Genomic DNA, 13,734 nt, shown 5'->3' with positions numbered 1-13,734 from the left:
GGTTTTATTTAAAAATATGTACTTGTGTGATACACAATTAGGAAGGAGCACATTGAGCAGCACCCCGCCCCAGCTCACAGGTGGGCTTACCTGGTGTCTCAGTCTGTTTGGGCTGCAATAACAGTATACCACAGACTAGGTGGCTTATTAACATCAGACATTTATTACAGTTCTGGAGGATGGAAGTCCAATGTCAGGGTGTCAGCATCGTCATGTTCTAGTGAGGGCTGTCTTCCAGGTTGAATACTACCAACTTCTCACTATGTCCTCACATAGGGGAGAGGGGGAGGGATCTCTGTGGGCACTTATTACGGGCACTTATTCCATTCCTGACAGTTCCACACTCATGACCTAGTTACCTCCCAAATGTTCCACCTCTTAATAACATCATCTTTGGGGGTCAGGATTTCAACATAGGAATTTCAGAGGGGACACAAACATTCAGACCATAGCAGGTGCCTCCTAGGTCCTTCCAGAGATAACCCATGTTACAAACATATGTACAGGTATATTCTTTCCCAAAGTTTTTTGTTTTGTTTTGTTTTTTTACACAAATGGGAGGAAACTATACCCTACATAGTGCACATTCCTCTTTGTGCTGCGTATATCTTGGAAGTAATTCCAAATGGGTATCTAAAGACCGGCCTCATTTGCTTTACAACTGAAGAGCCCTCCATGGCATGACTATCCTGTAGTTTAATGCCTCTTAATAGACACTGAGTTATCGCTCAGCTTGCTGTAAAACCTGTATAGTGGGGAATTACGGGGATGGGCCATCATTTCTTGTGCACAGCTTTGTAGGGTAAATTCCCAGAGGTGGGGCTGCTGGGTTAGAAAATCTCTGTGTTTATAACTTGGAGAAGAAATATTTTCAGATTGCCCTCTGTGGAGGCTTGTATATAATGGCACTCCCACCAGTAACCTAAGTGAGCACCGAGGGCAGGGAATGAACCTGATCTATTTCAGCAGTGCCTAGACACAGGGGGCATCCATCAACCTTGCTCTATTGAATTAAAAGAAACCTTGCCCGTTTTCCAGGTGAGGATAAAGAGGAGTAGGATTAGTGGTAGTGCTTACAATCCAAATCCGGAACCTAAGTCCAGTCCTTTGCCTTAGGGATTTGGAAGGATGGGGAGGAAGGAAGGTGGCTTCTTGTGTGTTAGGGAGCTGCTTGCTGGCTGCACACAGTGGGAGAACACACCTCCTGCCCCCCCCCCCCCCCCGTCAGCCCTTCCTCTGACCCCGTCCCTCCCTCCCCCGCCCCCTTTCTAGCACCTGAATATTCCAAATTACACACTGCTGTGAATCAGTCCCTAACTCGGACCTGAGGATTCGAAGTGAGACACATTTGTCTGGCAACTATCTTTCCCACCTGTTTCCCCAAGAGGCTGCCGCATCAAGTGCTCTGATGGCGACTTTATTCGGGGGAGAGGGGAAAATGAGCTAGAGTTGAGTTTCTCTAGTAATCTGGAGAGGAGCGAACCTCTGGGGTTCTAGCGAGGAGGGACCGTGCTCCAGAAACTGGAAGGCAGAGAGGGAGAGGGGTGGAGCTCTGAGTGACTATTGGGGCGGGGCAGGGGTTGGGGAGTGAAGGGAGGCTTCTTCCATCTAAGACCGGGCGCCCCCTAGGGGCTGCTGCCGCTTCCACTGCCACTCCCGCTGCCTGCAACGTCCTGGATCCAGGTGCGAGGGTGGCGGAAGCGTGGGAAGGTGGTTTCCCGGGCCCTCCGCCCCTGTCTGCGAGTCGGAAGCACCGAGATGGAAATGTTGAGGCAGTCACCACCGCCAGGAACTACCACCGGCAGCGTGTAGCCCAGAACCGAGCGGCAAAGGTCCATCCCATCAGTGAAGGTCTGGGAGAAGAGGTGGAGTTAGGGCCCGTGTGGGCGTTTTCAAGCCGTGGCCTTACGAAGGGAAAGACTGGGAGTTCCATATAGAGTAGGGGCAAGAGGAGCGGTCTTGGGGAGGACAATTCTCGCCTCTTGGTCTTTCTGGGAGTCTGGGGGAGGGTCAATGGAGGTGGGGGGGGCGGGGACTTGAGGAGGGCGAGTAAGGACTTCTTACTGGGTCCCAAGGGGCTGGGACCTTGGGAAAGGTGAATGGGCTTCTGGATCTTCAGACTGTGGATGGGCCTAGAGCAGAGACAGTCCCTTGGGAAGAACAAAATAGGTCTCTATGGGCCTTAGGGAGGCTATTACGCATATGTATTCCACTATGGGGTTGGGCTGTAGAAGGGGGAAGGGTGGGAGCAGGATCTTGGGGATGCTAGGACAGACTTGTACCTGGGCCATAGTAAAGGGAGGTCTCAGCCTCTTCCCCGAGCCCTCTGTCCCATGCTCACCTGCCCGTATGTACTGCAGCCAGGGTTGCAGTCCCTCTTTTCTAGGGGTGGGAGCCAAGTCGGGCCGCAGGTGATATCACTTTTGCAGATGGCAACCCTGGGGTTGGTGTGTGGAGAGAAGGTGGGTAAAGGCTCTGCAGTTGCGTTCCAGTGGGATTCCTGCTCTCCAAGGATCTTGTGTCTCTCCCCCGCCTCCTTCCAGGTCCTGCCTCTTAGTACCACGCCCCTACAAACACCACCCTCCAGGTTTCACCTCGCCCCATATTCTCTCTTTTTAAAATATATTTTTATTGATTTTTTTTTTTTTTAGAGAGAGGAAGGGAGAGGGAGAGGGATAGAGAGTTAGAGACATCGATGAGAGAGAAACATCGATCAGCTGCCTCCTGCACACTCCCTACTGGGGATGTGCCCGCAACCAAGGTACATGCCCTTGACGGGAATCGAACCTGGGACCTTTCAGTCCACAGGCCGACGCTCTATCCACTGAGCCAAACCGGTCAGGGCATATTCTCTCTTTTTAAAAAAAACACAATATTTTTTTTTAGCCCAACCGGACTGGCTCAGTGGATAGAGCGTTGGCCTGCAGACCAAAGAATCTCGGGTTTGATTCTGGTCAAGGGCAGGTACCTTGGTTGCAGGCTCCTCCCCTGCCCAGGCCCTGGTCCAGGTACATGCAGGAGGCAACCAATCGATGTGTTTCTTTCTTTCTTTCTTTCTTTCTTTTTCTATATATATATATATATATATATATTATATTTTGATCTCAGAGTGGAAGGGAGAGGGAGAGAGCTAGAAACATCACTGATGAGAGAGAATCATTGGTCGCTGCCTCCTGCAGGCCCACACTGGGGATGGAGCCTGCAACCCAGGCATGTGTCCTGACTGGGAATTAAACGGTGACTTCCTGGTTCATAGGTTGATGCTCAACCACTGAGCCATGCTGGCCAGGCCTCGATGTGTTTCTCTCACATCGATGTTTCTGTCTGTCTTTCTCTCTTCCACTCTCCCTAAAAATAAATGGAAAAATATCCTCTGGTGAGGATTAACAAACAAACAAATTTTAAATTGATTTCAGAGAGGATGGGAGATGGGGAGAGAGATAGAAACATCAATGATGAGATGGAATCACTGATCAGCTGCCTCCTGCACACCCCACACCGGGAACTGAGCCCACAACCGGGGCATGGGCCCTGACCAGGAATCAAACTGTAACCTCCTGGTTCATAGGTCGCAGCTCAACCACTGAGCCACACCAGCCGGGCCCACCCCATATTCTCTACACATACCCAGGGCTTTGTCACCACTGGCCGAATCCCTGCCCATCACAGACCATCTGCTATAAGCTAACCCATTTACCTATCTATCTATCCATCCAGATTATCCCTTTTAGCTTCTGTTTTCAATCAAGAGGCCCCACCCCTTTATTTAAAAACCGGGTTCCAGGGAGGCCACACCTCTCTACTGCCCATCTTAAAAGCCAGAGGCTCTACAGGCTCCTCCCCTTTCTGCCTGGCTTTAAAACACCAGGCCTCATACTTTAGAACTTGGCCACATTGGAGGTAGGTCATGTCCCTTCAAACTCTAGGACCTGTAAGCTGCAGATCCTGCCTTCGGCCCCACCCACAATATAGGCCATTCTTCCCACCTCCTACCAGGCATGGCAGAGCTCCGGGCAGAGCAGCTGTGTCTGGTGTACCCCCAGTAGCAGGAAGCGGAAGCGACTGCGGAGAGCAACTTGGAGGTGTCCCAGAAAGGATTCGCACCTGGACATCGGGAGAGACAGGACCGGATGGGTCAAGATGCCAGGGGGCTCTGGCCCCTGGTTGGGGCAACTGGAGCAAAAAGCACAAGGAAACACTTGGGGGATGCTGTACTCACCTAGGGCTAGGCTTCCTACAGCCCTCTGAGAGGATTCCAGGTTCCAGTGCCTCTGATGTGTCCATCTCTGAGGGACAACAAACAGGGCAATAGAAAAGGGAACTTTTTTTAGTTGAGGTTTTGGATCCTCATGTAGGGTTGACCTCAATAATATAGTTCCTCTCAAACATTAAACAAGACACTTAGAGGTGCAAGTAACAATAAGTACCATAATCAGCTAATTATTTTTATGTCCCTAGTAGTGGTATAAGTGCTCAAATGCTTGCATACACCCCTTTTACAACACCCCTATGAGATAGGTCTATTATTTCTCCCACTTTTTAAAAAAAAATATTTTTTTTATTGATTTCTGAGAGGAAGGGAGAGGGAAAGATAGAAACATCAATGTTGAAAAAGAATCATTTATTGTCTGCCTCCTGCACACCCCACATTGGGAATTGAGCCTACAACCCGGACATATGCCCTGACTGAGAATCGAACCCTGACCTTCTGGTCCATAGGTGGATGCTCAACCACTGAGCCATGCTGGCCAGGCTCTCCCATTTATTAGTGGCCCACATAAGGCCTAGAGAGGAAGTGACTTGCCCAGAGTCACACAGCTACAAAGTGTCAGAGTTCGTATTTGAACCCAGACAATCTGACTCCAGAGCCCATTATCTTTAACCACCATTCTTAAGCACTAGCCCAGGCTGCCCACCCTGGTCAATCCAAGTTCCTGTTATAAGGAAATTGTCATTGCTGTGTTGGAGTGTGCATTCTTGGGAGTTAGGGGTTAGGCAGGGTCTGGAGTGCTCACCTGCTAGGTGCAGCTGGCCGGTACCCAGATCAGCTGTCAGGCTATGGTGTCTCTGGGACCTGATGGGGAGTGCACGGCTCCCTCCACATGCCCCTAGCAGGATCCATGCCAGGGTCAGTTGCAGGACCCAGGCCAGGCCCCTAGGTCGTGTACAGCTCCTGCAGGCCATGTCCACCTGAGATAGAGTCAGCTCAGTTATGGGTGAGGTTTGGCTGTCCTTTTCTGGCAGCTCAGGGTGATACTCTTGATGTACACTCAAGACATGGTACCAGGCAGAGCAGTTGGGAGGCATTGACCAAAGACCTTAAAACCCCAGGGGGCCACCAAGGCCTGGCTCTGACCCAGAAGTCCCCCCCACATCAGTCCCAAGTGCTCCCCAGTTTGACCATACTGCCCCACCCCCCTCATTCCCACCAGGACCTCCCACCCTTTCAGCTCTTGGACGACCCCCTCCATCCTCAGAACTGAGGGGACATCTCCAGCTCTTTCAATGTCCTGTCCAGTAAGTCCTATCTTCTGCCCAGTCTCCTCCCCTCTCTCAATCCCCGCTGGCCCCTCATGGTCACCTTCTCAGTCTACAATCGGCTTAGGGGCTGCTGCTCAGGACTGGGCCTTTGGAGCCAAGCTTGGCTGTGGCAGGACTCAGCTTCTGCCGCTGGGGTCCAAAAATCCCAGGTCAGAAGACTGAGAGTCTGTGGAGACAAGACAATCCCCCCCCTTGGGGCCCCTCTCACCTGTTAGTGGGACTGGGGTCTAGGGTGCTGCTGAGACACCTCAGGGTTAAGTCCAGGAAATGGACTAAAGGGGCGTGGTTTGATGCAGGGGAGGTGTTTCCCAGCACCACGCCCCCTGCCCCAGCTGACCAAAGGCTGGAAGACCTGGGACTGGTGTATGTACATACATCCTTGTCTTTGCCTTTATTGTTGAGTTGTGGCATAAACTATAGATCTATATGTGTGGGGAGTGTGTGTCATGTCGAATGAAGGTGTGTTTGTGTGGCTGTGTGTGTTGTGTGTTGAGTGTATGTTGTGTGTAGTTTTTTAAAAATATTTTTCTTATTGATTTCAGAGAAGAAGGGAGAGGGATAGAGAGATAGAAACATCAATTACGAGAATCATTGATTGGCTGCCTCCAGCACACCACCTACTGGGGATCGAGCCCACAACCCGGGCATGTGCCCTTGGCTGGAATCAAACCTGGGACCCTTCAGTCTGCAGGCTGATGCTTTATCCACTGAGCCAAACTGGCTAGGGCTGTTGTGTGCAGTTTATATGTGCCTGTTGCTTGTGTGGCTGTGTATGTGTTCAAATTCTGGATGAGGAGAACTGTATGTGTTCCAAGCCAAGTATGTCCAGTTGAGTAAGAACCAGGTAATAAATGTAGGGAAGGGGAGTATAGAATCAGGTTAGAATGGGTGTCCTATGAAAATGTTGGATCAGTGAGTGGATAAAGTCAGTGGGTAAATATTGTGGATTTTTTTTTTAATTTTAGGTTTTTTTTAATCCTCACCCAGGGATATTTTTCCATTTATTTTTAGAGAGAGTGGAGGAGAGAGAGTAAGACAGAGAGAAATATCAATGTGAAAGAAACACATTGATTGGTTGCCTCCTGCACAAGCCCTGACCAGGGCCTGGGCCAGGGAGGAGCCTGCAACCAAGGTACATGCACTTGACCGGAATCGAACCCGGGACCCTTCAGTCTGCAGGCTGATGCTTTACCTACTGAGCCAAACCAGCTAGGGCTAAAGGTTGTGTGTGTTGTTTTTTTAAGTTTTTAAAAATATATATTTTTATTGATTTCAGAGAGGAAGGGAGAGGGGGAGAGAAACATCAATGATCAGAGAATAATTGACCAGCTGCTTCCTGCATGCCCTCTATTGGGGATCGAACCTGAAACCCTGGCATGTGCCCTGACCAGGAATCAAACCATGACCTCCTGGTTCATAGGTCAAGGCTCAACCACTGAGCCACACCACAATGGGTAAAGGTTGTTGATCCTAAATGTTGAATATGAATGAACAAGAGGATGTTGTCCTGTGTAGAAAGGGTGTGTCTGCATCAGAAATATGTATGTGTGTCCCAGTTTGTGTAAATGTGTGTCCCTTGAAAACATTTCTTCAATTCATTCAACAAACATTTATTGAGCACCTGCTCTCCCTCAGATTCTGGGGATGCAATAGTGACTAAGACATGGAAATCTCAATCCTCATAGACCTGACATTTTAGTAGGAGAGTCTGGTAAGAAAAGCAGCCCTGCCCTAGTCAGTTTGGCTCAGTGGATAGAGCACTGGCCTGTGGACCAAAGGGTCCTGGGTTCAATTCCTGTCAAGGACATGTACCTTGGTTGCAGGCTCCTTCCCAGCCCAGGCCCTGGTCGGGGCTTGTGCATGAGGCAACCAATTGATGTGTTTCTCTCACATCCGTGTTTCTGTCTTTACCTCTCTCTTCCATCCTTCCTAAAAATCAATAGAAAAATAACTTCAGGTGAGGATTAACAAAAAAAAAAAAAAAAAAAAAAGAGAGAGAGACTGAGAGAAAGAAAGGAAGAAAATAAAAACAGACCTGCAGTTGGTATGTGAATATGGGTGTGTGTCCATGTGTTGTTTTGGGATGATAATGTGTCTGCATGTTCAATGAGAGTTTGTGTATAGCTGAGCTCCCTTTGGTTTTGGGAACTGTGTGTGCATGCTTGTGTTTGTATGTGTTGTTTGTGTGTGTTTGCACTTGCTGAATGTGTTTGCATTTTCTAAGTATGTGCAGAGTATGATTTTATGTGTATATATGTGTGTGTCTGTTTGCTGAGTATGTGTGTGTGTATGTCTGTGGAGTATTTGTTTGCAGTGTGTGTATATATGAGTATGTGAGGCTGAGCATGTGTTTGTATGTTCATGTTTGTGTGTTTGCAGAATGTATGCATACGTGTGTATGTGCCTGTGCTTGTAGTGTGCATATATATGTTTTTGTGAGTGATTACCACAAATCTCTCTCCATTTCTTCTCAGGCTAGTGCAGAGTTTTTGTCTATTTTACTGACTGTTGTACTTCTAGATCCCAAAACATTAATTTGCACAAACTAGGTGCTCAATACAAGTTGAGTAAAGGAACCAATTAGGAGGCATTGTCTTTGGGCCCTTCTGTGGGCATCCATTGATATCCTGGAGGTGTCAGCACCAAGTCCTAGTGAACCTAACTTTCCCTGGCCCATTTTGGTGTATTCCAGGGTGCTCGTAGGTCTATGCCTTCCACCAGCCATTCCTCTCCCCTGACCTCAGCCCCCAACCCTGCCTGCAGGTTTCAGCACCGTGGACAGGAGCTCCCGACAAATCAGCACCACGGAGAGCACTCACAACACAAAAATGCCGACCAACAGAAATGAAACAGATTACTTAGGCAAAGGCCCAAGGAACACCCAGACCTAGCCCTCTCCATCGCCTTATTGACAAGCTCATGTCTCTCCTGTCTAGTGACCACGACCTCCAGAGCGCCCAGGCCATTTATGGGCCAGGACTCTTGGGAAGACCCCAGTTTCCGATTTCTAGACTTGGCGTGGGAAGCTCTCTGATGCTTTCCACTCTCTGGGAAGCATGGTCAGTATGGCTTCAACTATGGGAACACTGCGGAGGTGGGGGGGGGGCTTGAAAATTGCTCCAGTTGCCCACCTTCCCAAAGACCAGCTAATCATTCCTATAATTACAGCCTGGCTTGCCCTGGCCTGACTCTTTAATCCTGACAGGGAAGGAACGGGTCACTAGCTAGGCTGAAGAATCTATTTGGGAAAGGGGAGCGGTATATGGATGTAAATGTTTTTTTTTGAAGGGGCATCTCCCGTGAAGACGGGTCTTCTTGGCAAAAATGTCACTTTAAAATGTCTCTCCTTGAGATATGGGGAGTCTCATGGGTGGGGACAATTTCCCACAGAGAATATGGCATTTAGGGGGTTTCTCATTGGGGTTATCCTCACCAGGCTCCCCACATGAAATGTCTGTCACCCATGGAAACTTTGCAGAAATGTTTTTTCCTGGGGGAGGGGAGCGTGTGAGAGGAGGACTCACCTTTCAATGACCACCTGTCTTAGGAATGATTTTCTGGGTGAGGGGAGAGTTTGATTGGCGAGGGCCTCCCAGTGGAGACTATGTCCCCATGGGAGTGTGTCCCTGAGAGGGTCGCGGGGGCACTCCCATAGGAAACATGTCTGTGAGGATATCATTCTAGGTATTTCTTGGGTTGGGGTCTACCCATGAGCATGCCTCTCCCCTGGGGTACCTCCTCATAGGGGTCTCTCGGTAGCTTGGCTCTCTCTCGGGTTATCTGGAGGCTCCTCCCCCCGCCTCCCCCACCCCCCAGCGCAGGGGACCTTGGCCGAGGCCGGGCTCCAGCGCCCAGACGCAGTGACGGTGCCAGACCCGCCCCACATCGCTCCGCCCCCGTGCCCCCCCCCCCCCCAGCCGCCGACGCCGCGGTCCCCGCGGCTTCTCACTCCCTCCCTCCTCCCGCCGCCGCCACCACCGTCGCCTCCCTCCTCCCTCCCCCGGGCTGCAACCGCCTCTGCCGCCATGGACGACTCGGGCCTGATCCGCCGCCGGAGGCTGCAGGTAGGCGGTTGCCCGGGCTGGGTGGAGAGGAAGGGGTCGGCGCCCTGGGGCGGGGCCGGGCTGGGGGCAGAAGAACTTGCGCTAGGGTTCGCCTTGGCGCCCCCTCACCTGGCCTCGGGTTGCTACCCGCACGGAACGCGGTGGCCGAGCGTCCTGCCGCGTTGGGAGCCCCGCCCCTCAGGCGCCGCCCGGGGATCCAGGGATCTGAAGGAGCGGGTGCAGCTTCACTTTGAGGATGGCCTGAGGGGCGCCTGGCCCACCGGAGGGGAAGAGGGCTGGGGCCGAAGTCATCACCCTGGAACTCCGCCAGGCTGAGGGTGAGGGGTCTAGAGCAAAGTTATTGCCCCAGGGCTCCAGCCTCTCGGGGCCGCCAGCACTACCGCAGCCGTAAACATGTTTGTGCGGCAGCCTCGCCCCTTACCGCCTCAGGAGCCCCTTTTGGAGGTGTAGGGACCCTCCTGAGACTTCCATGCACCTGCCCAGCCACCAGGATTCTTCCTACTGACCTAATTGGACAGGCACCGAGACAGCCTCTCTCTTTATGGCACTCCCCTCCACTACACCTCCCCCATCCTCAAGTCCAGCGCAGCTTGTGGGTGGGCGGGAGAGATTTTTAGCTCCTTGCAGCCTCTGAAGATGCTGGTCTCCAGCCTGCGCAGGCGCGGCAGGCGTGGGTCCACTGCTCGGAGTTGGACACTGAGGATTGTAGTGGAGTGTAGGAAGGCGGGGACAAATCAGGAACTCCCACTTCTAAGATGGGCGGGGATTGTGAAGCTGAGAAGGGTCTTCTCCTGTCTTTGGTGTGTACTTTTAAGGGTTAATATAGGGGTTTGGTGTTGCTCCCAAACAGACCTCAAAGAGAAAACTGATCAAAGCTTCACCCCAAGGCCTGCCTGGGGTCTGGTCCTTATGAGCTTTTTTTGAGCTCAGTTCTGTGCTAGATAATACGGAGGGGTTTAGATAAAGCCTTACGGAACCCAGACCGAGGCTACATCTCTTGCCTGGAGCTTGGGAAAAGAAGCGGGGGTGGGGGTTCAAACCCTCATTCAGGGACTTCTCTAATCCACCATCCCTGAGGTTGGAGGCCAAGGTGAGCTGATCAGTCACTGCAGCAGGAGAAATCGGGGTCAGAGAAAAGGAAGGACTTTCCAGGTGTCTGGATGATGCTGGAGCCAGACCTATGTTGCAAAGCTATTTTGCTTTCAAACAGAGCTCAGATGGCCTCATCTAGGAGCCTTGGACGTTTTAAGTCTTCCCTCTCCGTTCCAGGGCTGACTTAGGAAAAAGGGTTCTGAGAAAAGGGAGGGAGCTGCGGCAAAGCCAGAGCAAGTGCTGAAGGAGCCAGACTGGGTACGCGCTGTCGGATCTCCAGGAAAAGGGAGGGAAGGGGCGGTGCCTGCAGGAAGTGTGCCTCCGCCCTCCAGGCCGGCGCCGATTCCCATTGGCTCAGCGCCACGCGGGATTTCTGTCTCCCGCAAGACCACACCTCCAGCCCAGGATCCTCCCACTCACCCTCCAGTCCACCCGGAGGCATCCACTAGTTCTTGCAACTGGCGCGAGTCTTGCTCCTACCTTTTCCCTCTGGCAGGGTTGGGTTAACCAGTTTGTTGCCTGGATACACCCTCACGCTGGTGCAACCCCTTAAGAACTGTCCCACAACCTCTGAGCGCCCGCGGGTTCCTGGTGAGCAATTGGGATCGTTTGGACAGCATCCGGGTTCCAAAGCCCTGTTCGCAGCGCCGTCCATTAATCCTAGGGAGAAGCAGCATCTGCTTGGCAGAGCCATTCTGCAGCTGGGGATGGATGTGACGTCTGTTACACTGACGCCAAGGATCCAAATCCTCTACCGCTCCAGTTGCCCCTTTGTTCGACCTTAGAATGTTTAGGACGCTAGCGGATGGAGCTAGGTTTGAGGACTTCTCCGGGAGGTGCTTAAAGGTTCCTCAGGAGCTCACCTTCAAAAGCCGAGTGTACCCAGGTCTGGAGTCCGGGCCTCCGTGGCCAGAAAATCCAGGTCTTGATTTCACTTGGGCCATTGCAGTTGCGCAGCCGGCCAGGCTGATCCAACATGCAGCTCATTCAAGCTGATCCTGTGAAGAAAGGGGGAAAACCCGGTATGGATTTAAAGTCACCCAGTGGCTCTGTGGGGCAGGACTGCTGCTGTAGACATTGTGCCCTCTGACCCCAACCATACCTGTGTCTCTGTACATGGGAGTGGGAAGTCCTCTGGCCCATCTTCTGTCATGCAGGGTGTCCATCCACAATAGTTCCTGTTCCTAATATTGAGCATTAACTATGTGCTAGGTATCATGCTGAGGTGTGAGGCACCTGAATCATCTCACAGAATTCTCTTGGAGGCACAACTATTAGGTCATTTGCCAAAAGGCAAAACTGGGATTTGGACCAGGGCTTTCTGCTTTTAAGAATCCCAAAGATGATTAATTTCCTCCTGGTTGGAATCACCCAAAAAGGGATTTTTGAAACCATCACCCAAATTTTGCAGCCCTACCCAATCCCCTTTATTCACATCAGCCTGTGGACTCAGAACTGGCTGGAAGGTGGCACCCCTCTCCCCATTGCTCTCAGAAGAGTTCAGACCTATGCAATTTCTGGTCCCTGTAGTGACTTCCTGTGTGCTTAGCAAACAGAATATAACCATTCTCTGATATGTACACATAAAATTAATGGTTACTAATTATTATCCCTGCCGTTATCAAAAAAGACCACCTAGCCATCATCTAATCCCCAATTCAAATCTCAGTTTTAAACCACTCTAACTGTCCCCATCCCCAACTCTGTGGATCTGGCTGGGAATGGGGTAAAACCCTTGGAATGTGGAGGATGCATTCATTCATTCATTCATTCAACCTTTCATGCTTGAGCATGCCAAGCTCATTCCTGCCTCCATGCCTTTGCAGTTTCCTCACCTTGAATACTTTATCCACAGATGCTCCCATCTTAAAAGTCATCTCCCCAGAGTAGCTCTCCCAGACCTTCCTGACCCCTCCTAGCCATTTCTCATCATATCTCCTCCCTTAGTTTTTTTAAATTCATGACACTCATTACTGTTTAAAACGATGTCATCACTTCTATATTGATTTTTTGGTCTGCTTCCCTCCTGTAAATGATTCCAAAAGGGCAAGAATTTTTTTTTTTTAAATTTCAGCTCTTTTTTTTTTAAAATATATTTTATTGATTTTTTACAGAGAGGAAGGGAGAGGGATAGAGAGTTAGAAACATCGATGAGAGAGAAACATCGATCAGCTGCCTCTTGCACACCCCCTACTGGGGATGTGCCCGCAACCAAGGTACATGCCCTTGACCGGAATCGAACCTGGGACCCTTGAGTCCGCAGGCCAACGCTCTATCCACTGAGCCAAACCGGTTTTGGCAAGAATTTTTGTTTCATTCAGTGCTGTGTCCCCAGTGCCTAGCACAGTGCCTGGCATACATACAGTAGGTGCTCAAGAAATATTTTTAAAATAAAGACTCCTATTTCATTTGCACATACATACATTGAGTTGCCAACTCAGGAGTCCTCTATGGGGCCCTGTGCTGGTCTCTGATGGTCAGGGGAGGAATCAACCTGATAACCCGCCCCCCTGCAGTCCTCAGCTCATGGCCAAGGGTGCCAGTGATGATGCTGATGAGGAGCCTGTACCACCCAACTTCTGCTCCTCCAGGGGGCTGAGGCTGCTGGCCCATGCTGACCTCTATCTTTTTGCTCCTTTGCCTTCCAGAAGGATTTGCCCCTGCCCCGGAAAAGCAGCAGGTGAGCCTTGGGGAGAGATGCGCTGGGCTGGACGCCCCTTCTCCAGCCAGGGTTGGGGTGCAAGGCGGGCGCGGGCGGGGCCTGGGGCATTGGTGTCCAGCAGCGCCCCCTCCTGGCAGGCGGCAGCCGCACGGCCCTTCCCGTCCCTCCCCTCCCCTCCTCTCCTCTCCCCCCGCCCTCCTCTGCCCGCTGCGGCTTCAGCCTCCGCCCAGCGCACTCGCTCCCCGCGCCGCCGCTGCTGCCGCACCTGCCACCATGTCGCCACCGCCGGGTCATGTCTGACTCTCTCTGGACCGCGCTTTCTAATTTCTCGATGCCCTCCTTCCCTGGTGGCAGTATGTTCCGCCGCACCAAGAG

At 51.5% G+C, this 13,734-nt stretch overlaps 3 protein-coding genes across 4 annotated transcripts in view; 2 read left to right on the top strand and 1 right to left on the bottom strand.

Annotated features, from left to right (window-relative positions):
- RNASEH2A (ribonuclease H2 subunit A) overlaps positions 1–13,604 on the top strand; it is an 18,837-nt gene extending 5,233 nt beyond the window's left edge. The window contains exons 8-9 of the mRNA XM_080675189.1: positions 13,346–13,377; positions 13,579–13,604. Of these exons, the coding sequence (XP_080531315.1) occupies position 13,346 (1 nt within the window). The 3' untranslated portion in view covers positions 13,347–13,377; positions 13,579–13,604. The remainder of the gene's footprint in view (positions 1–13,345; positions 13,378–13,578) is intronic.
- On the bottom strand, positions 142–10,306 carry RTBDN (retbindin). The gene is made up of 6 exons (XM_080675190.1): positions 9,714–10,306; positions 5,016–5,190; positions 4,220–4,286; positions 3,994–4,104; positions 2,342–2,438; positions 142–1,853 (listed from the first exon to the last, which is right to left on the bottom strand). The coding sequence occupies exons 2-6, from the start codon at positions 5,182–5,184 to the stop codon at positions 1,626–1,628; spliced, it is 672 nt and encodes a 223-aa protein (XP_080531316.1). The 5' UTR covers positions 5,185–5,190; positions 9,714–10,306; the 3' UTR covers positions 142–1,625.
- MAST1 (microtubule associated serine/threonine kinase 1) overlaps positions 13,582–13,734 on the top strand; it is a 29,027-nt gene continuing 28,874 nt past the window's right edge. For both annotated transcript variants that reach the window (XM_080675187.1, XM_080675186.1), the window contains exon 1: positions 13,582–13,734. In XM_080675187.1, coding sequence (XP_080531313.1) covers positions 13,652–13,734 — 83 coding nt within the window. In that variant the 5' untranslated portion in view covers positions 13,582–13,651.

The sequence above is a fragment of the Plecotus auritus genome (genome assembly GCF_963455305.1).
Source record: "Plecotus auritus genome assembly, chromosome: 6".
Lineage (NCBI taxonomy): Eukaryota > Metazoa > Chordata > Mammalia > Chiroptera > Vespertilionidae > Plecotus > Plecotus auritus.
This window is presented reverse-complemented; position numbering and strand designations above follow the sequence as displayed.